The sequence below is a fragment of the Ostrinia nubilalis genome, chromosome 15 (assembly GCF_963855985.1).
Source record: "Ostrinia nubilalis chromosome 15, ilOstNubi1.1, whole genome shotgun sequence".
NCBI classification, from domain to species: Eukaryota; Metazoa; Arthropoda; class Insecta; order Lepidoptera; family Crambidae; genus Ostrinia; species Ostrinia nubilalis.
The window spans coordinates 11,353,259-11,380,926 of NC_087102.1; the positions used below are offsets into that span (position 1 = coordinate 11,353,259).

At 41.0% G+C, this 27,668-nt stretch overlaps 2 protein-coding genes and 2 long non-coding RNA genes across 4 annotated transcripts; 2 read left to right on the top strand and 2 right to left on the bottom strand.

Moving 5' to 3' along the window:
- Window positions 1-430: 430 nt before the first annotated feature.
- Window positions 431-19,291, bottom strand: LOC135078703 (protein lin-54 homolog). Its single transcript, XM_063973250.1, has 19 exons — window positions 19,241-19,291; window positions 16,578-16,693; window positions 16,219-16,294; window positions 15,542-15,678; window positions 13,109-13,211; window positions 12,527-12,621; window positions 12,254-12,328; window positions 12,052-12,169; window positions 11,329-11,430; window positions 10,686-10,747; window positions 9,814-9,927; window positions 9,056-9,178; window positions 8,421-8,564; window positions 7,145-7,229; window positions 6,226-6,433; window positions 5,878-5,989; window positions 4,675-4,793; window positions 3,439-3,820; window positions 431-1,314 (listed from the first exon to the last, which is right to left on the bottom strand). The coding sequence occupies exons 2-18, from the start codon at window positions 16,668-16,670 to the stop codon at window positions 3,595-3,597; spliced, it is 1,992 nt and encodes a 663-aa protein (XP_063829320.1). The 5' UTR covers window positions 16,671-16,693; window positions 19,241-19,291; the 3' UTR covers window positions 431-1,314; window positions 3,439-3,594.
- On the top strand, window positions 17,149-18,407 carry LOC135078514 (uncharacterized). The gene is made up of 3 exons (XR_010258634.1): window positions 17,149-17,688; window positions 17,798-18,027; window positions 18,207-18,407. It is a non-coding gene; the product is annotated as an uncharacterized LOC135078514 (long non-coding RNA).
- Window positions 19,292-19,639: 348 nt separating the features above from the next.
- Window positions 19,640-22,204, bottom strand: LOC135078515 (uncharacterized). Its single transcript, XM_063973056.1, has 5 exons — window positions 21,580-22,204; window positions 21,238-21,388; window positions 20,982-21,067; window positions 20,752-20,853; window positions 19,640-19,883 (listed from the first exon to the last, which is right to left on the bottom strand). The coding sequence occupies exons 1-5, from the start codon at window positions 21,625-21,627 to the stop codon at window positions 19,656-19,658; spliced, it is 615 nt and encodes a 204-aa protein (XP_063829126.1). The 5' UTR covers window positions 21,628-22,204; the 3' UTR covers window positions 19,640-19,655.
- Window positions 22,205-22,341: 137 nt separating this feature from the next.
- Window positions 22,342-27,491, top strand: LOC135078516 (uncharacterized). The gene is made up of 6 exons (XR_010258635.1): window positions 22,342-23,209; window positions 23,444-23,688; window positions 23,906-23,959; window positions 24,369-24,524; window positions 24,996-25,082; window positions 25,200-27,491. It is a non-coding gene; the product is annotated as an uncharacterized LOC135078516 (long non-coding RNA).
- The last annotated feature ends 177 nt before the right edge of the window (window positions 27,492-27,668 follow it).

Below are 27,668 nucleotides of genomic sequence, written 5' to 3' on the forward strand. Positions count from 1 at the left end.
AGAGAGTCAATTTTAAAATAACAGTCTAGGACAAATTACTCTAAACATCTGCCGTACCCTACCCCATAAAAAATCCTATTAAAATATATAAAAATACACTATTGCTTTCTATCCATAGCGACCGCTTGTTCTGAAGCAGATACTAGCGTTAGAACCATCATTAGTACTTCGAAATTTTGTTACCTTTGCCAGCGGATGAACCTATCAAAAATAACGATCTATATTTTTTTACTTAAAGTTTATAATCAGAGATTTTTTGAAATGTTGATGTATGCTACTTGGGATGTCAACGTTTACTTGGTTTCATGAATTTATAAAATGCACGGGAGCACAAATTTCATACACCATTCTGAGCTAGACTCATAACTAAACGTTTTTATAAACGTGGACTTAGCGCGGGATAGGCTTCACTTGCAAAATAATTTTGCAAAATAATTTACGCTTGCCCACTGTCTAAGTCGAAACCGAGAGTTCTTTGGACTCCTGGGCTACTGTTTATGGGGCTCTTTATAGTCTGGAGACCCCTATAAACATATACCGTATAAATCCCCTTTTACACCCATGAACATTGTTGAACAAGACATTTCCTCATGCCATTTTCTTAATAAACCATTAGCTACATTATTTTTACCACACCCTGCCAAAGAATTTTAACCGTCCATATCTGTTTACCAAATTCATACATAGAATATACCTATAGGTCTTCAAGGCACAAGTGAGAAGTTTGGTGGGTATGCTCGCTCTGTCATAAACTACAACTACATTTTGAGATGACATGTAAGTATAAAAATGGACTTAATTTACCAAAAAATATCATGATACAAGAAAATCAAGACATCAAACTAATGTCTGTGTCATTCATCTCACTATAATTTTTCAAACTGAGACTTGCCATTGAGAAGACAAAGCTTTTGATCCCATATCGGAGAAACCTAAACCTAATATTTAGTCTTATTGCTTATACTTTCATCCACAATTGAATAAGCTCCATTAAATCAACTTTTTGAGATTGTCAACACTATAGAAATATGATCTAAATAAGACGATAAGGATATAAGATCATTGGTATTTAGTGCTTGCTACATAGCGCCACTAAGAGCAAAATATATCATATTATACTCATACCAGAAAATATCTATTACTATTATGAGAATTATAATATTGCCATAATGAAAAGTGAGGTCCAATATACTCTTAAATACGTTACAAAGTCTATAATGGTTAAATGGAATACGGTTTTAGATAATATATTAACAGATTTTTGGTGCCCGGGTGCTATTTCGTCACCCTTTTCTTCGAATATCACGAATGTCCCTGTAATGAGAAATATTCTACATTAAAATACTGATTTTATTGACGTGCAGGATCCCTGTGACATTGGAACACAAAACATAAATGGAATCTTTTCTTCAAAAATTGTAACATCCAAAGTATTTAAAGTCGGTAATTTATAACAAAAATACTCTTATTTGATTTAAAGAAGCAATAACGATATCACAGAATGCCAGAGAACAGCGATTATTCCTACAATAGCTATGGACTGGGTGATGACGCAGTGTTCCTGATCCTCACCGGGTCCCCACCGTCTACGCACGGTAATAATATCATACAGTATTATAACTTCATATAAACCGACGAAACGCGAGCTTTCCTTCGAATTTCAAATCTCGGGACGCGGTCGAAATCCAAAAGTTAGGGTTAGGGGTGTCGCGAATGTGCCGAACGGACGTCGATGGCCTAGCTAGTGTTGAAAATGACTAAGGTCACTACGGCGACGGACTACCGTCATTTACGGTCAAATTTGTCAAAAACAAGTTATTAACAGTCAAAAATGGTCATTTTCAGTCAGTTTGATTTGAGATAAAAATTATATTGTATTAAACCAGCTTTTGCCCACGACTTCATCCGCCTGAAATTAAAGGTCATTAAGTACTCATTATGATTAGTAGATTCAAAATTATTTTAGTATATTTTTTTTAATTAAATCTACTAACACAAAACAACACGCATTTTTATCCTATTCCATTTACAAAGTATTTTGTTTGTCTAAATAAAAAAAAAATACAATCACAAAACTAGATAGAAATTCTAAGTAAGTAGACAGATGTAATTAGAATGGGTACTGTAGGTGGGCAGCCCTATCGCATGTTGTCATACCGTGACGTACCGCGGGGCTGTTGACATTTATTTCAAAAATATGGCCGAGTTGGAATACTGATAGATAGTATTACCGTGGTCTACGGAAGCCGCAGTAATTATTATTATTAATTATTATTACACCGCCGCATCACCTCCGTCGTCATGAAGTTGTGTGGCTATCTGCGTATGTATTCTAGTCCTAGGACTTGTGGCAAACCAAAGGTCTTACTGAGACAGCGCGAGAATTCGTGCAGCACCAGGCTGACTGCGTCATCACCTGCAACCACCTTCCCACCTCGACCCTTCACAGACTCCACCGTAGTTTCAAGCTATAGAGCAGTCTAGCCCGAGCACTTGTAGCATTTCAAAGAACTTACGTCATCTCTTGACGGCGCGTGGTGCGAGGCGCTGATGATGTCTTGCAGACAGCGCGAAAAATCGTCCAGCACAAGACTGACTGCGTCATCGCCCGCGACCATTTCGCCGCCTTGCCTTTTGCAGACTCCACCGTAGTTTCAAGCTATAGAGCAGTCTAGCCCGAGTACTTGTAGCATTTCAAAGAACTTACGTCATCTCTTGACGGCGCGCGGTGAGAAGCACTGATGATGTCTTGCAGACAGCGCGAGAACTCGTCCAGCACCAGACTGACTGCGTCATCACCTGCAACCACCTTCCCACCTCGACCCTTCACAGACTCCACCTTAGTTTCCAGCTAAAGAGTAGTCTACTAGTCCGAGCGCTTGTAGCATTTCAAAGAACTTACGTCATCTCTTGACGGCGCCTGATGTGAAGCGCTGATGATGTCTTGCAGACAGCGCGAGAACTCATCCAGCACCAGACTGACTGCGTCATCACCTGCAACCACCTTCCCACCTCGACCCTTCACAGACTCCAGCGTAGTTTCAAGCTAAAGAGTAGTCTACTAGTTCGAGTACTTTTTTTTTTTATCCACAACGAGGAAGCTCTTGGCCTGTATCTCACCTGATGGTAAGTGACGATCAGGCCGAAGGTGGAAGCGAGCTTCACCTGGAATCCTCAACCACGGAGGAACTGGCTATCTTACCTATAACTGCCGGAACACAACAATGCTGTTAACATTGTTGTTATGGCGACAGACTTAGGTAAGATGGTGGTAGCTAGCCAAGCGGACTTAGAATAAGCCCTACCACCAACCAAACCGAACAGAAAAATCTGCCCCCACTGGGAATCGAACCTGGGACCTCTGCGTCTGAAGCAGGTGGTCTTACCACTAGACCACAGAGGCGGTTAAAACAACTTGTAGCATTTCAAAGAACTTACGTCATCTCTTGACGGCGCGTGGTGCGAAGCGCTGATGATGTCTTGCAGACATCGCGAGAACTCGTCCAACACCAGGCTGACTGCGTCATCGCCCGCGACCATTTCGCCGCCTCCGCCCTCTACTGATGCCGCCGTAGTTTCAAGCTAAATAATAGTCTAGTCCGAGCACTTGTAGCATTTCAAAGAACTTACGTCATCTCTTGACGGCGCGTGGTGCGAAGCGCTGATGATGTCTTGCAGACAGCGCGAGAATTCGTCCAGCACGAGGCTGACTGCGTCATCACCCGCGACCACTTCGCCGCCTCCGCCCTCTACTGATGCCGCCAATAGGCACTGGCACACCGCCTCGATCACTTCTGTCGTCATGAAGCTGCACGGTTGTCTGTGAATGGTCAAGAAGAGGATTACGTGCAGGTACTAGCTAAATAAGACTGTGTTTGCGACTTGGCTAGGTGGTTAGCATAAAATAAAAACTAAAAAGAAATACGCAAAAATCATACAACTCGATCGACTAACTGCGCATAAGGCAGCCGTGACGTCACATCGACGCTTTGGTACGAAAGAGGCGAACGCGGGTGAGTGCGAGGGAGAGTCGCATTCCAGCGAGGTGCACATTTAGCTCGATCAGGTTATAGAACACATTGAAGGCATTACATTCAGCACAGAAGACTCAGGCCCGGTTTCCACCAATGCGGAGCGGAGCTGAGAAGTGTCGGGCCGTCAAATTTTTCTATAGGATTTTACAGCGGCGGCTTACGTCAGAGCGGAGAAGTGGAAATAATGAAATCTGGTTGGTTATTCATAAAACTTTACGCTCCGCTCTGCCCCGCCTTGGTGGAAACCGGGCCTAATTGGATGAAATCAGAATGGCTTGATACCGACTTATACCAACATCCAATAGTGTTGTGCATAAAAAAACTGAAATGTTAGGATCATTCAATGACAATGTTACGGTTACTAAAGCTTGGTCCGCGAGCACGTAGAATTTTGTCCAATGACCCCAAGCTACCCATCCTTATCGCTCGCGCGTAATTATGTTGCTGTCGCGCTCGCACACTCACTGCGGGCGCCCGTCGCACAGTCGCGACAGCAATATAATTACGCGCGAGCGATAAGGATGGGTAGCTAGGGGTCATTGGACAAAATTCTACGTGCTCACGGACCGGGCTTTACCACACTATTACAAATCTATAGTACCTATCTACAGTGTGCTTATGCCGTGTACGCGGTACTGACTTGAGGTCGGCGAGCGGCGGCGGCCGGTACAGCGCGTGCTGTTGGCGGCGCCGGTGTAGCGTCTCCTCCACGTTGCGGCAGCCGAAGCACTTGCACATCGCCGTGCACGCGATTTTCGCCTGTGGGAGGAACATTATGTCAGATGATAAGGTTCTATTTCCTTATTACACTTCTAGATAAAGAGTAAGCACTTGCACATTGATGTGCACGCGATTTTCGCCTGTGGAAGGAGCATTTTGTTAGGTGATAATGCACTTTTTTTTTATAAATCGAGTGGATTGTCACTTATACCTAGGACAGGGGTTCACTAAGTTCGTTCTTTTTTATTGCACTTCTAGATAAAGAGTGAGCATTTGCATGTAGATGTGCACGCGATTTTCGCCTGTGGGAGGAACATTTTGTTAGATGATAAGGTTCTATTTCCTTATTACACTTCTAGATAAAGAGTAAGCATTTGATATACCTAGATGTGCACGCGATTTTCGCCTGTGGGAGAAACATTTTGTTAGGCGTTAAGGCTCTTTTTCAAATGCACTTCTATAGATAAAAAGTAAGCACTTGCACATTGATGTGGACGCGATTTTCGCCTGTGGAAGGAACATTTTGTTAGGCGTTAAGGCTCTTTTTCAAATGCACTTCTATAGATAAAAAGTAAGCGTTTGGACATCGATGTGCACGCGATTTTCGCCTGTGGGGGAAACATTTTGTTAGGCTTTAAGGCTCTTTTTCTGTGCACTTCTAGGTATAGAGTAAACATTTGCATTATACAGGGTGTTAGGTAAATGGGTATATGAGCCGACACTAGCCCATGTTAACATGTCATATAAATGGTATGGTGAAGTCAGAAAATTGATATCTTCATTTTAATTATTTTATTTTTCATACAAATCGGATTTTATAAAATTTATTTTGTATGAAAATTTAAAAAAATAAAATGACTTCACCATACCATTTATATGCCCATGTTAACATGGGCTAGTGTCGGCTCATATACCCATTTACCTAACACCCTGTAGATGTGCACGCGATTTTGGCTGTGAGGGGAACATTCTGTTAGGTATTAAGGCTCTTTTTACATTGCAATCCTAGATGTAAACCCTGGAATACAAAAAGTAAGCAAAAGCTCCGCCTGCGAGCGAAACATTGTATTAGCCCATAAAGCTCTTTTTCTATTGCACAAGATTTTAAATAAAATAGACTCACCTCATAGCATTCGCAATAGTTTTTGAGACATCCACTTCTTTTACAGTTGCAGCCTTTGTTATGTCTTCGTATTATTTCTGGACCTCCGGCTTTTGTTTTACCTATTTTGGGCCTATAACAAACCAAATAAATTTTATTGAAGTAATAAGAACTTTCATAAAATGATTCCTAGATTAATATTTATTACAGTTTCAGAACTTTCCGATAAAGTCCATAATTGTAAAATAAATCAATTTATGCGTAGGTGTTAGAATGACGGCACAAAGGGGATGCAACCAAAAGCAAAACCAAAAAACATAACATGTAAGCGGTCCATGAGACCAACAAGTTTGGTTTAACTCAATATACCTGAAAGCATTAGGGTTCCTCTCCAAACACGCTCTTATAGCCTTCTGCCTGAGCTCTTCATAATTCAGGTTGTTATAACAGTTGTTGCAGTTGCAGCGGTTGCAAAACTCTCCGTTGGCGAAACAGTCGCAGTACAACTTGAGGCATTGAGATTTGGTGCAGTTGCACGCGCGCCGTGGCCGCATGAAGTCCGATTTGATTGTCACGTCTAAAAAGAACAATACATTTAGCCTAGGCGCAGCCAACCGACTTTTAGTTGGCCGATAGTTGAATCGGGCTGTTTGGACATGTATGAAAGTGCGCACGCTACACCGATTTGGTATCGGCCGATTCTTCATACAAATTAGAATCCAATTCCAACTAATCGGCCAACCAAAAGTTGGTGGTCTGCGCCTAGGCTTAATTAAACCTACGTAGTCTTTGTAGTTAATGTGTGTAAATGTGTTCAATAAACAGAACCCCGTTTGCGCTAAAAAAAATTCAACTGCAACGCATTGGACGACGAACGAAAATCAGCTTTTTGACAAATCCATATCGCGGTATCGTTTTCACAGCTAGTTCAAACGATGTTGAAACGTAAACTGAGCGCAACTGCGCCTTTACGTAAAAGCTGACAGAAAGCTTCTTTACTACCTACATTTGTTGTGTTTTAGTAATTTTAGTTTCAAAAATAAGGTGTTCGGACTTTCAATGGAAAGTACATAAATCAGTGGTTTCGTCTTTGTTAGCGCGTGAACTTTACCGTTATACCGAATTGTACTTAAGCTGGAATGAAAGTGGAGCGCGAGTCGCACGCACGACTGGAGATGAAACGCAAATGAATTGGAGACATTACAAATTAGCGCAATCGGGTTATGTTTACCATGTGGTAAAATGAAAATAGTTAAACATTTCGAAACTTAAACTTCTTGAAACTTACCATATTCAGATCCCGTCGGCGGTGTAGTAGGTTCTTGGAGAGAGTTCGCCGCTTCTTCGTCTAACATCATCATTCCGGAGTTATCCTATAAATTATAATTTATATTAGTACATAGTCTGCATCTTATGTAGACGTATCACGTAATAGATTCATTTAATTAATTTAATTACATAAGAAATGGAGTCAAGTATGTATGTGTCATATGAATATGATAGTATAAGATCGAATTTAGAGTAAGTATTTTTATTAGCTTCTGCTGCTTTTTTTAAATCGTCACTAGCGAACGCGTAAAAAAGTATATTATGAAAATTTTAGTTCCTGAAAGTTCCACTTAACATCAGGTTTTTCTGCCTTGTCATGCATAAAAAAAAAAGTTTCCGCTAGGGGGCACTGTACAATTCGTCATACATTTAATGTCATTTTTTACGCAGTCATTAGTGAAGACGTTTGGTGTAAACTCACATTAACGCCCGTATTTACAAAAAATACTTGCTTAAGTGAATCAGCAAATCTAACGCACAACGTTGAACAAAGCTTTGTGATTGGTTCATGTGTCACTCTGTGCGTCCACGCGCACTGTGACACCTTATAAAGCCTGGTCCGTGAGCACGTAGAATCCCGTCCAATGACCCCAAGCTACCCATCCTTATCGCTCGCGCGTAATTATATTGCTGTCGCGACTGTGCGACGCGCGCCCGCAGTGAGTGTGGCCCGTAATTACGTGCGAGCGACAAGGATGGGCAGCTTGGGGTCATTGGACGGGATTCTACGTGCTCACGGACCAGGCTTTAGTAATGTTTGTGAATACGGGCGCAGAGGCGGGGCAAGACCTAAATTTGATGTGGGCAAGACAGATTTCGCGAGGCCTTGTTCTGTGGCGACCTGAAGACGGATTTTATGAAATAATAAAAAAAAGGGTCAAAGGTCTATACATTGACAGTTTCTGATTTCTTGATTCAGTGATTATTTTTAAAGGAATATTGCGCCAAAGAATAATGTTCGTCACTTAAAACCGTGTTGTTGCTTAATTTTGTGTCTGATTATGGCTGAATTTGTTTGGAAAAAAATTTATTTTTATTTTTAACTACATTGTTTAGCTATCAAGAATTTATATTTAATAGTCAATGTTCGTATTGTGATATTGTCATCTCCACCTTGTATACATTTTTTCAAAATTTTTGATGCGCGAGGCCCCTTGTACCGCGAGGCCGTAGGCGGTGGCCCACGTCGCCTACGCCTTACGCCGCCTCTGTACGGGCGTAAGTCCTGTACTAACCGCGGTTCGTACGGCCTGCGGCGCGTATTCGTCGGCGGCTGGGTCGGGCTTAATGTAGTTGGCGGGGATGACTATGAGCGGGTGCTCCTCCTGGCCCTGGTTCTCCGGATCCACACTGTCTGTTTGTTCGCCTTGGACGGAGTCCTGAAATATATTGTTCGACATCAATTACGTTATAACGTAAATAAAAACAAGTTTCGACTTGTTTCGAGATCAACAAACAGTGAATTGACTTAATGTAGGGTTTTTTCCAACTGTGAAAGTTCTTTGGTAATTGAGAACTTGCGTTGGCCCGACACTGGCCGGACTACAGACCTGCAAAACTATTAACGCAGTTCCGAGTCTATCTGTCACCGTCGCTCATGCTGGTATCTCGCTTTGCGCGAGAGAAATGGCAACATTCGAAACTTCGGCTAACGATTATGCTCCCATGTATAACATGCTTCATCATTTCAGTCCAAGGACGTCCACTGCTGAACATAGGCCTCCCCCAATGATTTCCACAAAGACCGGTTGGTAGCGGCCTGCGTCCAGCGCCTTCCTGCTACCTTTATGAGGTCGTCGGTCCACCGCTCGGTCAGACGTCCTACGCTGCGCTACATACGTGTTTACGTTTAATTATGACTTGTGTTCACCTGCTGGTCGGCGCTGTAGGCTTCCTCGTCGGCGGTAGGCCCGACGGCGTCAGCGATGAGCGCGCGGAGCGACGCCTTCGGGTCCGCCGCCGGCTCCGACTCCGACTCAGACTCCGACGAGCCCTGCGAGTGTACAAGTAATACAGGGTGTGTAGTAGATTATTGAATTTCCTCTAGGGTTTATTATGCATAAATAGGCAGGTTCGTTCGTTCGTTTCAGCCGAAAGACGTCCACTGCTGGAAAAAGACCTCCCCCAAGGATTTCCACAAAGACCGGTCCTGCGCCGCTTGCATCCAGGTACCTCCCGCGACCTTCACCAGATCGTCGGTCCAGCTAGTGGGAGGCCTGCCCACGCTACGTCTTCCAGCTCGTGGTCGCCACTCAAGAACTTTCCTGCCCCAGAATCCCGCAGAATCGCTAAAATCAAGTGGCAGTGGGCGGGGCACATAGCTCGAAAATAGGCAGGTATTTGACCGCAATCGCACCTGGTGTTGAGTGAGATGCAGTCTAGGATGATACATATGGATGGTTTGTGCGACATTGTAAACGTTAATACTTCAAAAATAAATACATCTGCTCGATTTGACGGCCGACGGCGACAGCGACTCCTACGTGCTTGAGTTACGAGAGTGATCACCAGATCGAACTCGCGTTCCTCAAATCAGAAGTTGGCCAGTCCTACTCCTCCGTTCGACTATCGTCACTTAATTCATCACTGACAATGTCTGGTAAGCTAATGTCAAATGACGTCACTCACTTGCGACTCGGGCGCCTGGTCCGCGGCGGGGCAGTCGGAGCTGGTCTCCTCCAGCTTGACGGCGAGGGGTGACAGCGGCGCGAGCAGGCTCTGGCTCGAGCGGGCGGACGACGTCTGTGCCCAACAGTTTCGGTTATGATTTTACAAAAATATACAACCGCCTCTATAGTCAAGTGGTTAGACCACCTGCTTCAGACGCAGAGGTCCCGGGTTCGATTCCCAGTGGGGGCAGATTTTTCTGTTCGGTTTGGTTGATGGTAGGGCTTGTTCTAAGTCCGCCTGGCTAGCTACCACCATCTTACCTAAGTCTGTCGCCATAACAAGCATTGTTGTGTTCCGGCAGTTAGAGGTAAGATAGCCAGTTCCTCCGTGGTTGAGGATTCCGGGTGAAGCTCGCTTCCACCTTCGGCCTGATCGTCACTTACCATCAGGTGAGATACAGGCCAAGAGCTTCCTCGTTGTGAATGAAAAAAAATACAATAAACTACTATTCAAAAATAATATGCCCTTCCCCACTACACCATCCACTACACGTTGACATCTCGATACCTCGTCCCCGCAACCGTGTGTTACCCCGCAGGACGGTCACGCATCAAGTTGCCGGATTATAGTATTCATTCTAATATAAGTACACAACAACTACACCCTATATTTAAAGAAGAGAGCTTATTCGCTACCTACAGTCGGCTAGTACTACACACGAAAACACGTGTAAGGTACCACGCACAAATAGAGTTCAATATTGGAATAATTGTGTTGTTTGCGAATTCACTTCTAATCGCACTATCAATGCAGCAAGAATTCACCGTCACTTAACAAAACTTTCTATAACAGCACTTTAATAAGTGTAAAAGATTGAATGTTATTCTTACCGTAGCTGTTGTGTTCTTGGCTGCCGCCGGCGCCGAGGCTATCCTCACGAACTTCTGTTGCCCTTCGAGTAAAATAACGATTTATTATTACGACGCTCCACACGAAACTCACTGAAGCCCGCTCTTTGACAAACTGTCTTAAAATTTTCAAACTTTTCCATGTTCCAAAGTTATAATTTTTCAAATAGAGAAAACGCAAATTTAAATAAGCCATGTCATTTTTAAGTTTAAAAATTCAAAATTCTTTCCATTTATGAGTTTTCGTTGCGTCATCCATTGTGAATCATAAAGTTCAGCATAGAGATAATAATAAATACTATAAATATTTGATGCATGTGAGGAAAAAAGAAAGCTAGCGTGAAAACATAATGAAGCAACCACTGCAATAAATCCAGTGTATTTAGGGTCACGCAGCGAGAATTGCGATCAACACAAGCAAAGGTGTGTGTATTTATGTATCTGTACACGCTCGCCGCGCTGACGTCATACGTGGTCTGACAGACATGAGACAAGCGCTTTCTATCTCGCTTGCACTTATTCATATTATTATTTCAATATGTTGTGTTCCTGTATATGTTTACAGATATTCAGTGCGCGGTACTGTGTTAGCTTCAACTTTCGCTGTGCGACCTTGTATATTTACATTTAGGAGATGGCTTGGCAGTGTTGCCACTGCTGACAGTGAAGCTGAGTGGCGGTGGCTGGCTACTGACTGACTTCTCTGACGACATCTGGATTAATTTACCTACAAGTTTAACATTATGTTTACTAACTACAATGATGAATGAAAATATTAGATGGTTTTCGGCGGCGGCGGCGGTTTGCATACCGGACTATTTTGGTGAACCATTTTACAATGTATTTATTTTTGTAATAAAATAATTATGAACAAACACACATGAATACTATTCTAGACAAAGGACAACATCCATTTTGGTCCAAAATCAAAAGTGCCGGCCAACAAATAAAAGTGCTGTATTCTGACAGAATACGTCTGCCTTAGCATTTGTTACTATGGCACCAAAGCCGTAGCACCACTGTGCGTCGAGTATTTGAGATCTAAAAGTCATCGACTATTCATACATTTTTTGTTCAAAATCAAAAGTGTCGGCCAATAAAAAAAAAAGTGCTATATCCTGACAGAATACGTTCGCCTTAGCATTTGTTACTACGGCACTTTTGATTTTGGACCAAAAATACATGAAACGTGGATGATGTCCTTTTGTAATAATGAAAAGCGAGAAGAATTAGAAATAATAGAATGAAAGATGTTATGTAGATAATATGAAATGTTAGGACATCGCTTACTATAAAAATTAATTCGAAAGGCAACAAATAAATTGCACCATATTGTATTGAAACTTACCTTTAGCATCAGTGAGAACGAAAGATTTAGGTTGCGCCGAGTGAGATTGTACTGACGTTTTGCTTGCCGATTTGGTTGTTGATGCTGTTGGATTTGTAATCAATCTTATGTATTGAATCTGTAAACATAGGATTGTTGAAAAAACTTTAACTTGTGCTATTTGATATTTAATGACGTCATCTGCAATTAAAAATCAACTTACGCCTTTCCCAGGAACATTGATTTGATGTATTTGCGATCTTTGTCCGTGCACTACAACCTTCCCATCTTTAGTGATCTGTAATCAATCATATTGTTATGTAAACATCAAGCTAAGCAATATAAACAATACGATTGTCACACATAGTTTTAATAAGTGATATTATGCCCTACAAATTAATAAATGTATAGTCTGATGTTATGTTAATCTAATTAATAATATCCTACAACATGACACTTACTACGATCACTCAGTATTACTTTATGATGAACTTACTTGTGCCGTTTTTGGTGGCGCTGTGGTTTTCAATATCACATTGCGCAAGGGGTTTGAAGATATAGTTACATTAGGTATTGCCTTCTTGGTTGCACCTACAAACAAACAATTTATTATAGTATATTACCATTGAAGCCGGGCATGAATAATATAGATCGTTTCATCGCAGACGTGCCCCACCAATTTTTGGTCTCGGTCGCGCGGGGTGCGGGGAGTTTGATCTGAGCAATCCGAGCGTCATTATTGTATTGTGCGTGTGCACTCATGAATAATTTTGCGTGTACCGATAACATTGAAATATTAGCGGAAGAATGGTGGAGCGCGTCTTCGAGGATGAAACGATCTAAAGCCTGGTCCGTGAGCACGTAGAATCCCGTCCAATGACCCCAAGCTACCCATCCCTATCGCTCGCGCGTAATTATGTTGCTGTCGCGCTCGCACACTCACTGCGGGGGCCCGTCGCACAGTCGCGACAGCAACATAATTACGCGCGAGCGATAGGGATGGGTAGCTTGGGGTCATTGGACGGGATTCTACGTGCTCACGGACCAGGCTTTATAAATAAAAGAAAGTGTTTCATACCTAGCGGTGCCGGCATCAGTTTGGGCGTGGGCGACTTGACCGATATGACTTGCTGCTTCTTCGTAAACTTTGGGCCTTGCTTCGTGGGAGAGGCTAGTAATACCTGCGGAAATAAGTAATACGGTCAAAAATAATAATTTCAGTGCAGACTAAAATGACCTGATGCTTATGACTGTTAAAGTCAAGGCAATGTGAGCGTTTTAAATCTATCTGAAGCTCACTTGCATTTAATTAAGGTAAATAAATAAATAATATTAAATAAGTGCTAATTTTCCGTTACGTGAATGTTTCACGTAAATTGATGGTTTATTCATAAGTTCTCTGAACGCACTGGGCAGTGCCGTATTATCCATAAGGCACTTTAGGCCAGTGCCTAGGGGCCCACTATGACCAGGGGCCCAACACTCCCGATTGAAAAATGATTGATTAAAAAATGAAAAAAAAAAAAAATGTTAAAGATTATTTTTTTGCAACAAAGCTCAAACCACCTCAAAACTTCGCCTTATTTTGATTTACACATTCAATCGTCATATTTCGATAATGTGGAAACTAATTCATTTTCGTAACGTTGGTATTACTGCTTTGGTTTACATGACAGGTCGACCGTCATGTAAACCAAAGCAGTAATACCAACGTAGTATGGGTGTGTTGACTGTATCATTCGATATAGCCAACGCTTTCAATACCATCCCTCATTCCACCATACTCTGGGCACTTAAACATCACAGAGTGCCTCAGTACCCTTCGAGCGCTGCTGGCCGATTACTTACGGGCCCGCGAACTCCTGTATGTTAACAGAGACGGCCAGCTAAAAACGGCGCGGCGTAGCCAGCGGGGTTCCGCAGGGTTTGGTGCTCGGTCCACTCTTGTGGAACCTAGGCTTCAACTGGCTCCTCCGGGGCATCCTTCTCGCGGGCATAAATGTCATATCATATGCTATGCGGATGACACTCTGGTCACTGCCCGGGGGAAGACATTTGGGTCCGCGGCACAGCTGGCGTCGGCGGGCGGCACATTAGTCGGTCGCAGAATACGACGCCTCGGCCTGAAAGTCGCGCTGGAGAAGACTGAGGCCCTCTTCTTACCGGGGCCTCGCCAGCCCCTCCCGACGCCCACATTGTGGTTAAGGACGTTAGGATTGACGTCAAAGGGCAGATGAAATATCTGGGCCTCACGCTTGACGGGAGGTGGTATTTTAGCCCACACTTCAACGGGCTAGCGCCACGCCTCCTCAAGGCAGCTGGCGCACTGAGTTGACCCCTCCCGAATTTGGAAGGGCAACAAACAAGGTGTCGTCGACTTTATGCCGGCGTTCTGAGGAGCATGGTGCTGTATGGCGCCCCAATCTGGGCGGACGCACTCAACAAGAGGGAGAATGCTGACCTTCTGCGCAGGCCCCAGCGGGCCATAGCGCAGAAAGTGGCAAGGACCTACCGCACGGTAGGGCACGCTGTGGCGTGCGTCCTCGCTGGTACTCCTCCTTGGGAGCTAGAAGCTGGGGTCTTGTCTGTCATCTATCACTGGATGGCAGATCAGAAGGCGCGTGGAAAGCGCCCGGCCCCGGAGCGGCGCGGCGCCGTCAGGCAGGAAGAACGCGAGATCATGATCGCCCGCAGGAAGGAAGACATGACTTGCGCGCAGTTTGGCTGCCGCACTCTGGACGCCATTGGTCCTGTTCTGGACCAATGGGTGGAACGACCGCACGGGTTCCTCACGTTCCGTCTGGCGCAGGTGCTGACCGATGGCTGCTTCGGTTCGTACATGCATAGGATCGGGCGAGAGGAATCCCCGCTGTACCACAAATGCGGCGCGGCGGATGACACGGTGCAGCACGCCCTCGCGGTCTGCACAGGCTGGGAGGAGCAGCGCCGTGGGGTCTGCGGTCGTGGGCCGGGATCTTTCGCTTCCGAGCCTGGTCAACGCAATGCTGGGAAGTGAAGGATGCTGGATGGTGGTCGCCTTCTTTTGCGAAGAGATCATGCTTCAGAAGGAGGCAGCGGAGCGCGAGCGGGAGAACGATCCTCTCGTCTCATCGCTCCGCAGGCGGAGAAGGCGGTTGTACGACCGTTCTACTCAGCCCCCAGGTGGCGGCCAGCAGGCCGGGGGTACGGGGGCACCCTTGTCACCTCCGTCTGACGGGAACGGCTTGGCGTTTCGGGCCATTCCCGTCGGACCCCCACAAGGGGGGCGTGTAGGGTCCGCCGTGTAGGCGAGATGTCGCCGGTGGTGTCGCAGAAGTCTAAGGTTACGGCCCGATACTATAAAGAATTTCCTCCGCTACAAAAAAAGGGGGGCCCAAAACGAGTGTGCCTAGGGGCCCCGAGATGGTTAATCCGGTCCTGGCACTGGGATAAAAACGCTGTTCGTGTTAGCGACAAAGAAAATCGAAAGTTGTTAATTGTATCTTTTTTTAAACATAATTATTTTACAGACCTTATTCCCTAATGAAATAGGCACAGTTTTCTGCTGCATGACGTAGCGCGCCGCACCACAGGACCCAGGCATATTGGTGGCGGGTAATATTTTAGTGATTATCGTCTGTTGATTGGATTGATCCGCACTCGATTGGCCTATAAGAAGAAAAATGTAGAATTACTCCATAGAACTCAAAAACCTGCCGGGCTAGGATGCGCACCGTGATAAAATCTTATCGATGATTTTAGACGATTACCGCCTCTGTGGTCTAGTGGTAAGATCACCTGCTTCAGACGCAGAGGTCCCGGGTTCGATTCCCAGTGGGGGCAGATTTTTCTGTTCGGTTTGGTTGGTGGTAGGGCTTGTTCTAAGTCCGCCTGGCTAGCTACCACCATTTTACCTAAGTCTGTCGCCATAACAACAATGTTAACAGCATTGTTGTGTTTCGGCAGTTAGAGGTAAGATAGCCAGTTCCTCCGTGGTTGAGGATTCCGGGTGAAGCTCGCTTCCACCTTCGGCCTGATCATCACTTACCATCAGGTGAGATACAGGCCAAGAGCTTCCCGTAGTGGATAAAAAAAAAAGACAAACATATGGGCTTATCGCGTAAAATCTATAAAATGGCGCGATAAAAGCTTATCGCGACGCGCATCCAAGGCCTACAGTAAGAAAAATGTGAGGAATTTGTTGCATACCTTGTACGATCACTTTGGCCATTATCTGTTTCCCACTCTGCACACTGGTTACGTTTTTTGTATTTATAACTTGTGCCTGTGAATTTTGAATTTGAGTTGTTAATACGCTGTTATACTGATGTCTTTACTTTACGACTCAAGTATAGATCGTTTCATCCTCGAAGACGCGCCCAACCAAATTTTGGTCGAGGGAAGTGTGGGGAGGGGGACTTTGATCCGAGCAATCCGAGCGTCATTATTGTAGTGTGCGTGTGCACTCATGGGTAAATTTAGCGTGTACCGATAACACTTAACATTAGCGGAAGAAAGGTGGGCGCGTCTTCGTGGATAAAACGAGCTATAATGGTCGAATGATGTACCTGACTGGTGTTGGCTTTGATGTACTGGAAGTTTGGCACTCCTGAACTGCCTGATGTGACCAGCTTTATCTTCGGAGTGTTGTGAGGCATCATCACCAGCTGCTTGCCTATTTGAGCTGGAAATAAAAACATTTTTAAAATAAAGTTAAGCTTTTCATAATTTTTTTTTAAGTAACTAAAGGACAATGTTCATTTCTGGCCTGGCGTGGACAAGCTGCTAATGAAAATATGAATTTGCCAAAAATTTTTAATTAATTTTTAAAGTATTCACTTAGTGTAACTTTGTATCAATTTGCTTTTATAAAAATCCAATATAAATAGTACTTTATGTGATAATTACAACTTCCTGTCTTTAACACTCAATTCAGTGTTGCCAAAATGAATCTTATCGGTAAGAATCGATTCATATCGATTGTTTTTCGACTATGACAAGTAGTATTTTTTTTAAATACGTATTCATTAAAATGACATTTATAAAACCTTTTTAATATTCCAATAACACTATCAAAATATTTAAATAACTAAATGAAACCTTATTTCACACACACCTTATTATACACCTTATTTCGAGTCATCAAAAAATATAATCGATTTTTATATCGATTATTTTTATTCATCACCACATTATTAGCATGGCAACACTGAAAATATTGTCACAGCTGTTATCTGTCATTCGCTTTGTTTTGTATTTTTCATCGTGAGTGTTGTTTATTTCTCAAAACCAAGTCTTTGCCAAAATAAAAGCAGAAGAGTGTTGTATAAGTTTCCCTTTTGACGACTTTATTTTTTTGACCATGGTCCTCGATGCTTCCCTTCCCGATGACCCTGGCATACTCTCGAACTACGAATCTCACTCAACCAATGACCAATGACTCACTTTCGGACATCGAACCTTGCCTAAACGCCGACCACGGCTTACGTATGGACTCCGACCCGAGCCCCAATGTTAACCCCAGCCCGATTTTGGATAATGCAACCAGCAATTCCTCAATCTCATGAGGAACCTATGATATGTATCAATTGTATAGCTGACATGATGCAGAGGAGGCGACATAGCCTAGAGCTTATTAAGTTCGGTTGGTTATAACGTCAGTGGATGACTCCTCAGCTGGTAAGTTATTGAATGAGCGTGTGGACTTGTTGAATACCTTTTACAATGTATTTGATCAACTACCTTTACCGTAGATTACCATAATCCTAATAAAACCTTTTTTTTTTAGATTGATAACAGCAGTGTATGTTGTCACTCATGTTGGACCGTGGCCACGGTGTGGCTCTGCACCAATCAAGGACAAATAATATTTCAAATGAAGAAGCAACCACTAGCACTGGTCACAGTTAACGTGGATTATCTTTGTTACAAATACGTTCCATAGACTGCATATTAACACGGAAAGAGAATCACATATTCGAAAATAATGTAATAATGGAACAGATTTCACCTCGTCAAGTAAGTTTTTTCATAATTATTTTCATTATATTTTATTAAAGACATTGGCTTGATATATTTGAACAGTGTATATTTTTTTCTATACAAATACGTCTTACTGATAGATAAAAATTGACATCATATCTCAACATCTTAAAGAATGAATTTGAATGATACCATAATTAATTTCTTTGTTTCAGCTGCGGGGATCTGACCAAATATGTCATCCCTGATGGCAGTGAGCTGATCGAGCTGCTACACATGCTGTGGAGCCCCAACAAACACATGATGGGACGAGTATTCATTTGCCCTTATATTGGCCGAATAACAGTAGGTTGCTGTGCTCATGTTATGACAATTTTGTGGTTTTTGAGCTGGGCAAGGTATCAGGAACATGTATATCCACCTGCCTAGTTCCTAGACAATATTTTGTTGACCCATGAGTCAGATTAAAATAATAATAATAATAAAAAATGGTGTTTTGTTTTGCTTCTAACCTTTCTAGTCTTAAGCAAAAAAAAATTTTTTTAAGGACTTGGATACAAAATGATATTTATATTCTGTTTCTTACTGGTATAGACTACTTAATAAATAACAAATTACATACTGTAATGTCTGTCCACCTCAGGCCAAAGGTCCCATACTAAGTGGGCATAACCCTTTATTTGTTGTTCTTAAATAAAATTTTCATCTCCTCATAAATAAAGTATTGCTTGCTTGCACAACACAACTATAGTCCGGTCGCTAAGCACGTAGAATTTCGTCCAATGACCCCAAGCTACCCATCCTTGTCGCTCACGCGTAATTATATTGCTGTCGCGACTATGCGACGGGTGGCCGCAGTGAGCGTGCGAGCACGACAGCAGTATTTATTAGCGAGAAGGATGGGTAGGTCGGGGTGATTGGACGAAATTCTACGTGCTCGGAGACCGGGCTTTAGTTATATTTCAAGGTCATAGTTGTTAATGCTCTTATACACCATTAATCTTCCAAGTAGAATGGAAATGCTATTTTTTTAAATCATGAATTTCTAGACATGATTTATATTCTGTTTAATGCTAATGAATTATACCCAGCACAATGTTGCCGCGGGTGCCAGCGTTGATGACGCCGGCCAGCGGCAGCTTCTTGACCAAGCTCTTGTTGAAAACGAGCGCCACGGGGCGCGGCGCGATGGCCACGGCGCGCGCCGGCTTGGTGGAAGGAAACCGGGCCAAATGCTAATGAATCATACCCAGCACGGTGTTGCCGCGGGTGCCAGCGTTGATGACGCCGGCCAGCGGCAGCTTCTGACCAGGCTCTTGTTGGAAACGAGCGCCACTGGCCACCGCGCGGGCCGGCTTGGTGGAAACCGGGCCAAACGCTAATGAGTCATACCCAGCACGGTGTTGCCGCGGGTGCCAGCGTTGATGACGCCGGCCAGCGGCAGCTTCTGACCAGGCTCTTGTTGGAAACGAGCGCCACTGGCCACCGCGCGGGCCGGCTTGGTGGAAACCGGGCCAAACGCTAATGAGTCATACCCAGCACGGTGTTGCCGCGGGTGCCAGCGTTGATGACGCCGGCCAGCGGCAGCTTCTGACCAGGCTCTTGTTGGAAACGAGCGCCACTGGCCACCGCGCGGGCCGGCTTGGTGGAAACCGGGCCAAACGCTAATGAGTCATACCCAGCACGGTGTTGCCGCGGGTGCCGGCGTTGATGACGCCGGCCAGCGGCAGCTTCTTGACCAAGCTCTTGTTGGAAACGAGCGCCACGGGGCGCGGCGCGATGGCCACGGCGCGCGCCGGCTTGGGCGCGATGGCCACCGCGCGCGGCGCCGCCACCGCGCCCGCGCTGATCGGGCTAGCTTCGCTAGAAGACGCGCGTAAGCCTGCCGCCTGCTGGTAAATATATTAGGCTGGTTTTAGAATCACGCTGACGCACGCTGACCGTCAGCGCTGATAGCCGAAATGTATGAAGCGTCGGCGCCGAGCGATCAGCGTCACTCAGAAACGTTCCCTTCAATTACATACATTTTGATTTGTCAGCGCCGACGATCAGCGAGCGGTCAGCGCGATTCTAAAACCAGCCTTAAGGGCTGATTTTTCAATCGTCAGATAACTTTTAACCAAGGAATAAGTTTGACACATTGATTATTATTTTTATTATTATTCTGTTTAATGGCTTCAATGGTGCGTATTTGTAGCACACTAATAGGTAGTTTCAGTACCTATGGGAAATATGCCAAAATGACAAGTTTATTCTTCAGTTAAAAGTTATCTGATGATTGAAAAATCAGCCCTAAATTACATAACATAAAAGTCAAGAAAATAATTGAATTTTTGTACTACATAGTTCTTGACCGATTATTGATTTTAGGACTTCTATATCATAATCATGTTTTAGCATAGAAGCAGCATATTTTATTATAAGAGGCGTACTAGTTAAGGCTCATGTTTTCTGGTGTAAGTATTTTTCTAAAAGATGTGTAATAAAAACAAAGTAAAAAATTACAAGATATTCACACCCATATTCAAACATTACCATGAGGTCCCACAGTGCGTGTGGACACACAGGATCCCAAAAACCTATTTACAGACAATACTTGTGTGACGGAGTGACACACACAAACCATTCACAAAGCTTTATTCAACGCTGTGCATTGGACTCCGCATAGCGTTGCTGCTTCACTTAAGCAATCATCGTTTGTGAATACGATACAGGTACTCCAACAAAGACAATCCAAAATTATAAACTAATATCAATTACCTTCAATGGGATGAATTTTGGTTGGGCTTGTTTCATTGGTGCCACAGTTTGTGTTTCAAACTGTAAGTCCAGCAGAGGATCAGATTGTGTTAGAATATTTTGCTGCAAAGAAATACATTTCAGTGTCACATAATAATTTCTTTATAGGAATGCTACAAAACAAACATTTCAAACATTGCATAATAAATGCTGACACAAAAATAGATAATGTTTATGCTTACATAACTTACATTAGATTCTTCTGTGGTAGTAGCTGACGTAGTCTGGTCATCCTGCACTGAGTATTCTTGAAGAGCAAACTGATCACCCATGAAATCTGTAAATATTTATTGTATACAACAAAATACCCGTTCGTAATGTAATCAACATTGCTCATACATTAAAAACTGTTAAGTTTAGGAAGCATAAAGAAAGATACAGCATAATTTTAAGAAATGAAGTAACATATTTGACTTCTTTCAAGTAATTTGAGTAAACTTTGATTACCAATGATTTCCTCGTGTCCGGTGTCCATCAACACCGACTGCTCCTCCATGTGCTGGAACTCCATTTGCATGCCGCCGTCGCCGCACGCGCTGGCGTCCAGGCTGATGTCCGCCTGGCTCACCACCACATCACCCACGTTCTCAAAGTCCATCTGACAAACACAACATAAACAATTCTCCAACAAACACATTTGCACCAAGAAATCATAAAAACTAAGGTAAACTTTCAATAATAATAGCCAACACTTATCAGGTAATGTATTTTATAGATTTGATGTACGAAATAGGCACTATCGGCAACAAAATAAGTATAATTCTACAAAAATAACATAAGTGTACTCACTCCCATAGCACTGTCAAGATTCAAGGAATCTTCCAAATTGTGATCCATTTTGAAAAGTTTATACTTCGCACTTCACTCAATTATTTAAACACACTTGATGCATAAAATTACTTCACTTAAATGGCGAAAAACTCAAAACATTTTTAAGTTTAAAAGACGCCGCCATTTTAGCTTGTCAAATCCCTCCAAGAGTACATTGTAAAAGTCGCCACGGTTGAAAACAAATTTAGCAAATGAAATAACAATGTTATCTAATAAAACAGCACGTATAATTAAGTCTAAAACACTTTTAAATAATGAAGAATTAATAGAACTACGCAATCAAAGCTATTTTGACGAGTACAATGCATTTTCTTTTGACTTTTTAAAGAAAAATCGCCTGCAACTCAATGGCGCTTCTTTCAATTTTGATGTCAAATGTCAAATTAACTTTTACCAACATGAAGAAATTAAAGTTGTGTTCATGATCTGTCATTTTTTAATGCTACGGATATAAAATCGACGCGACGACTGTTACTTCTTTGCTTTTAACGTACAGTACTTTTAAAGTAATTCGTCTTTCTACACGTACCAAAGGTAGTATGCAATAGCTATAGGAAAGGTAGGTTTATAGTGTAGGGCTAGTTTACCACACAAATATAAATATGTACTGCAATTTAGGCCCACAGCTAGGCCTAGAAAAGTAGAAACATACTTTTCCGATTCATACCTATCGCATTCGCATGGGAGGGAACTGTGAATAATCGTATGTGATTGTATTAAGAAGACGCACGACGAACAGTCGTTGGTTTTATAACCATAGCATTAATCCATAGAGAAAACCGGTAATTTATTAAAATATTTTGTTGGACCTCACTTTTAGGAACTGTAAGTTTGGCTAAATACCAGTGGGTAGACACTTCTCATTCAAAAACTAGTCTCTATATGTAGCAATTGATATACAACCTTATCCCTTAAGCAATAAAGTGCATTTTGGATTGATTTCACTACAGCAGGGGAACCCGCGGATCAATACCACCATACTAAAAATAATTGTTAGTGTCCTTATGTTGGTAGTATTGTTAGTTTGACAAATGAAAAAAAATGTCTGTCAATTGAGTTTGAGTTTTTAACCGGCGAATTGATTCGTGTGAAGTTATTTTCTCAGATTTGGTGCAATATTACTGTAAATAAACTTTTCTGTCGTTTACGTTGAGTTGATTAAGTTCCTCCGTATCGGGCGTGATAAAGTTTGCTGTTCAGTGTTATGTTTTTTGTGAGATAGAGACTCTTTTAAATAAGCTGTGTTTCAACTTCTACAGAAGTTTAAACTCTTATTTACTTTTCTGTTTAATGGGTATGTTATCTACTTACTTGAAATATTAGATCTATTACAAATCTATTATTCATTAAAAACAACCCTATGTGATGAAAATGTAAATGTACTTTCAAAACTGGTAAATGCATGAACCAGGGCATTGACACTGGTTGGAGAGAAATTATAGGCTTTGTTTAATTAATACCTATTTCATTTTAGGCTTCTACTGATAATGGAGAGTAGAAACAACAAGAAGTGCGTTATTTGTAATAAGAGGCGAAGTCGTGGTGGATCACCCTTACTTTTGAGTAGGTTTCCTCTGGATTCTGACCGGTAAGTTTCTAATAACACTCATTTATTACAAGATAATTTTACTGATTGTGTAAACTTAAAGGCTGGGATTAATATTTTTAATCATACAGTAAATAACCATAACCAATTTTTAATTTCAGTATTTTGTTTCGTACTCTGTAAATGAATTGCATAACAATACTAAAAGAAATTAGTTGATGAATAAATTTCAGTTTGTTATTCTTTTTCTTTTCTAATAGGTATTTCTTATTTCAGTTGTCGAATGTGGGTTAAAAATGCTGGCATAGAAGACTTAGCATATGTACCTATTGAAAAGTTACACCAACTGAAGTTTGTTTGTGGTGGGCACTTCACTCCTGAATCCTTCAATGCCAAAGGAACTCGGCTGAAGAACTCAGCTATTCCAACACTGGAATTGAGCAATCCCATCTTGCCAGATGAAGTTTTGACAGAGTTTCCTTTTCATGTAAAAGACTCCAATAAAGAAAACCTCAAGACAGGTATGATGATGACTTCAATTATTTTTTTTAAATTTAATTTACTATCAATTTTTCTGAATTATTTAGATGTCTTAATTAATTTTCTTTGGTTTCCAAAACAAACCAACCGAATGCAATTTAACAAGGTTCTTTCTTTGTAACCACAAACATGTGTTGTATGCTTATCAATAAATAATATATAATTTCAATTATTAATTATATCTATACTTTGTTACAGTTCTTTATGATCATTCATATTGCATTCCAAAGAAGTCAAATCCAGTTGAACGAGGTATGTTTATCTAAAATTATACTAATAATATAAAAAGGAAATATTTAATTGTTTGTTTGTATTTGATCGGCTCCGTAACTCGAAGCCAAGATAGCCTAAAGTGCGGGTTAGAACCCCACAGCTTGAATATTGTAGTAAACCCACTCGTAACACAATTTAGCTTAGAATGTGTGTTGAGTTAGAGGGACTTTAGTAATTTGTGTAATACAAATTCTTCAAAAAAAGTACCGGACCAATTTGAAAAATTTTAGGCAATCTACATTAATTAGCCAGGTCAGCTAGTTTAATAATATTTATAAGCTAGTAATTTTTAATGTGAGCAAGACATGTACTAGACTGATTGTACCCTAAAGTTGGGTAAGAACATGACATTTTATTACCCAATTCACATTTCATTATCTGCTTTCAGTTCCCCTTACAACTACAACCAAACAACTAAATTCAACATGTTTGGGAGCTGTGGATATACCAGATTCTGGTATTTCTGCGAAAACAACTTTTGAACCTCTTCCTTCTACTTCCAATGCACCAGAACATAATATGACCTATAAACCCATTACTCATGGTAAGTGTACAAACTAATTATTTACCTTCTAAAATATGCCTTCCCTCAAACTAAAGAATGCCACCCTGGATGCGTTCTGCAGTCTGCAGTCAGGTCAAAATGAACTTATATGTACAACATTCTAGGTTTCTGTACATTTTATATTAATGCTATTTGACCGTGCGGATACGAACAAAGAACGCAAAGCACACGTGACTGATTGCCTTATCACGACCACTTACAGATTGTCTTGACATACCCGCAGACCGCATCCAGAATGCAGAACATTAAAACCTCTAAATGCCTTTAATTTAATATTATGTCATTGTTATTGAAGGTGGGCCCACGCTTCATATTTTATGAGAAGAGCTATCATTATCCTGTCTTTGCATTTTTTTAAAACTTGATAATGATTGATTGATTTGGAAATAATATGTTTCATAAAACAACAAAATAAATTTTAAACTAATTTGCATATTTATAATATTTCAGATGATAAAAACATTTGCCATCAAGATGCACAGGCAGAAATATTAGTCCACAGTTATAAAAGACCTAAGAAAAACATTGAAATGAAAGGTAAGATAAAACATCCTAATTTAAAAAACTAAGTAAAATTGCGGATTAATTAACCAATATTCAATTCAATTTGCTTTAATGTTGTTTTTTTTACTAATGGAAATGTTTTTATTACAGACACTTCATCAACATTTACAATTAAAGAGAAGAGGCTTTGGCGACAGTTACAAAATGCAAAAAAAACAATAAGGAATATAGCGAAGTCAAGAGTGAATTTAGACAAGTTAGATTCGGAAGTGCTGACATCGTTAGTAAAGGATGTAGTGCAGAATAACAAAAAAAAGTCACAAGGAAAAAGGTGGACTTTAGCCAACAAAATATATGCTTTGGCTATATTTAAACGGTCCCCTAAAGCATACCGCTATATGCAAAAGCTGTTTACGCTACCAAGCACTAAAACGCTCCAAAGGATTTTAAAAAATATACCAATGGAGCCTGGTATAAATAAAAATATAATTGATATGTTAGAGGCAAAAGCATCAAGTATGCCAAAGGAAAATAAATATTGCTCGTTAATATTTGACGAGATGGCGTTAAAGAAACGGATAATTTATAACGAAATTGCTGATAAAGTGGATGGCTACGTGGATTATGGAGAGGGCGAGAACATGGGACGAGAAAAGAAAATTGCAGACCATGCGTTAGTGTTTATGATACAGGGTGCTAAACATAAATACAAACAATATATTGCGCACTATTTTGTGGAAGGCACAATATCAACAGCAAAACTGGCAAAAATTATATCGGACATCATCAAAAAATTAAAAGAAATCGGATTTATGGTTCTAACAACAGTTTGTGATCAGGGATCTACAAATATAGGAGCTCTTAACATGTTAAAAAGAAACTGTGGACAAGGCATAGATAGCAACTTTTTCTCTGTAAATAATGACAAAATTTTTATAATCTATGACATCCCTCACTTGTTCAAATCATTACGAAACAATTTCTTTAAAAGTGGAAATATGTCTTTCGATGGAAAAATTGCACAATGGAGGCATTTGGTAGTTGCAGAAGAACACAACAGAAATTTTTTAAATTTTAAAAAACTGAATAGTACCATTGTAAATCCAACATTCAAAACTAAGATGAGGGTGAAGTATGCTGCGCATGCTCTGAGTAATACCGTGGCAGCTATTTTAAAAATGATGGCATGGAAAGAAGTTTCTGATTGCAATGATACAGCATTTGTGATTGAACAGTTAGATAAACTATTTGATTGTACAAATGGTCCATCATCTTTAAATGACGTAAAGAAAGGGATCCGGGAAAATGTTTCCACATCAAGTAATCACATTGAGTCTTGGACCTTTTATACTGATAAGTTAAAAACCATAAAATTTATAACAGCAGAAAACACGATACTAAAAAATGTTAAATGCGTAAAGGGATATCAAATATCTATCAAATCCTTAAACGATATTTGGGAAAAGTTAAAGAATGAAGGGTTTAAATATATGAACCTTAGACAGTTTAACCAAGACTCTCTGGAAAACTTATTTGGAATCATTAGGCAACACAGTGTAACCAATAGAAATCCCACTATCACGCACTTTACTGCAGCGCTTAAAACAAGCATGGTTACTGGGCTGAAAGTGCCTCATAGCAGAAGTGCTAATTGTGAAGCAGACAACAATAAACATATGCTGGAATATAAAGACATTTTAAAAACTAATTTAAAAACAACAGAAATAAAAATTAATGTTCAAGATTCCACAGACACTGAATTTTATCCTGTGTTGTCTATCCCGGACCCTGAAAACTTAGAACAGCCCATTGAAAATTTGTGTAGCCTTGAAAACCAACCAGTAGTATATGTAAGCGGGTATTTAGCTGCCAAACTATTACAGAACAGTTCTTGTTTAATTTGTGAAGAGTGTTTGAGCGTGAAAACTCCTGTTGACAATGATTTGTATGCATATATATCTCTTCGCGAATGGTGGCATGATAAAAAAAGTCTCGTTTATCCAACAATTCAATTATGTACCACCGTAAATGAAGCTAAACAATTTTATCATGACCATATTGCCGACCAGATATATATGGAAAATGTTGGAAAATTCATTTTCTTAATGTTGAGTACAAATTGTAATTTTAGTTGGTTTAAATGTCAACAACATAATAAAGAAATTTATGATAAGATGTTTAAAATATTAAGTTACCTTTTTCTAAGAAAAAGTTGTAAAATCATTAATGACAGCTTCATAAAAAGTGAAAACAATTTTGCTGACAAAAGTAAAAAAGCACAGCAACAAAGCATTGAAAAGTAATCTTGAGGCTGAGGTTCGATCAGCTGATAAGAAAATTAAAGATGTTTATAAATAAAAATCCTATTTTTTCTTAGAAAAAGTTGTGAAAATAAAAGTTTACAAAATTATCATTTCTGTACTTTGTTATAATTTTCAATAATTCCTCATGCCTACAACTGCTATGTCATGTTCAATACTTATTGTAATATACCTATTTTATTTCGAAATAAATAATTTACGTTACAAAACTTCGTTTTACTTACACATAGTATAAAATAAAAATAGTAATCATTAAAATATTGAAGGTTCCTATACTAGATATCGATATGCAATTACA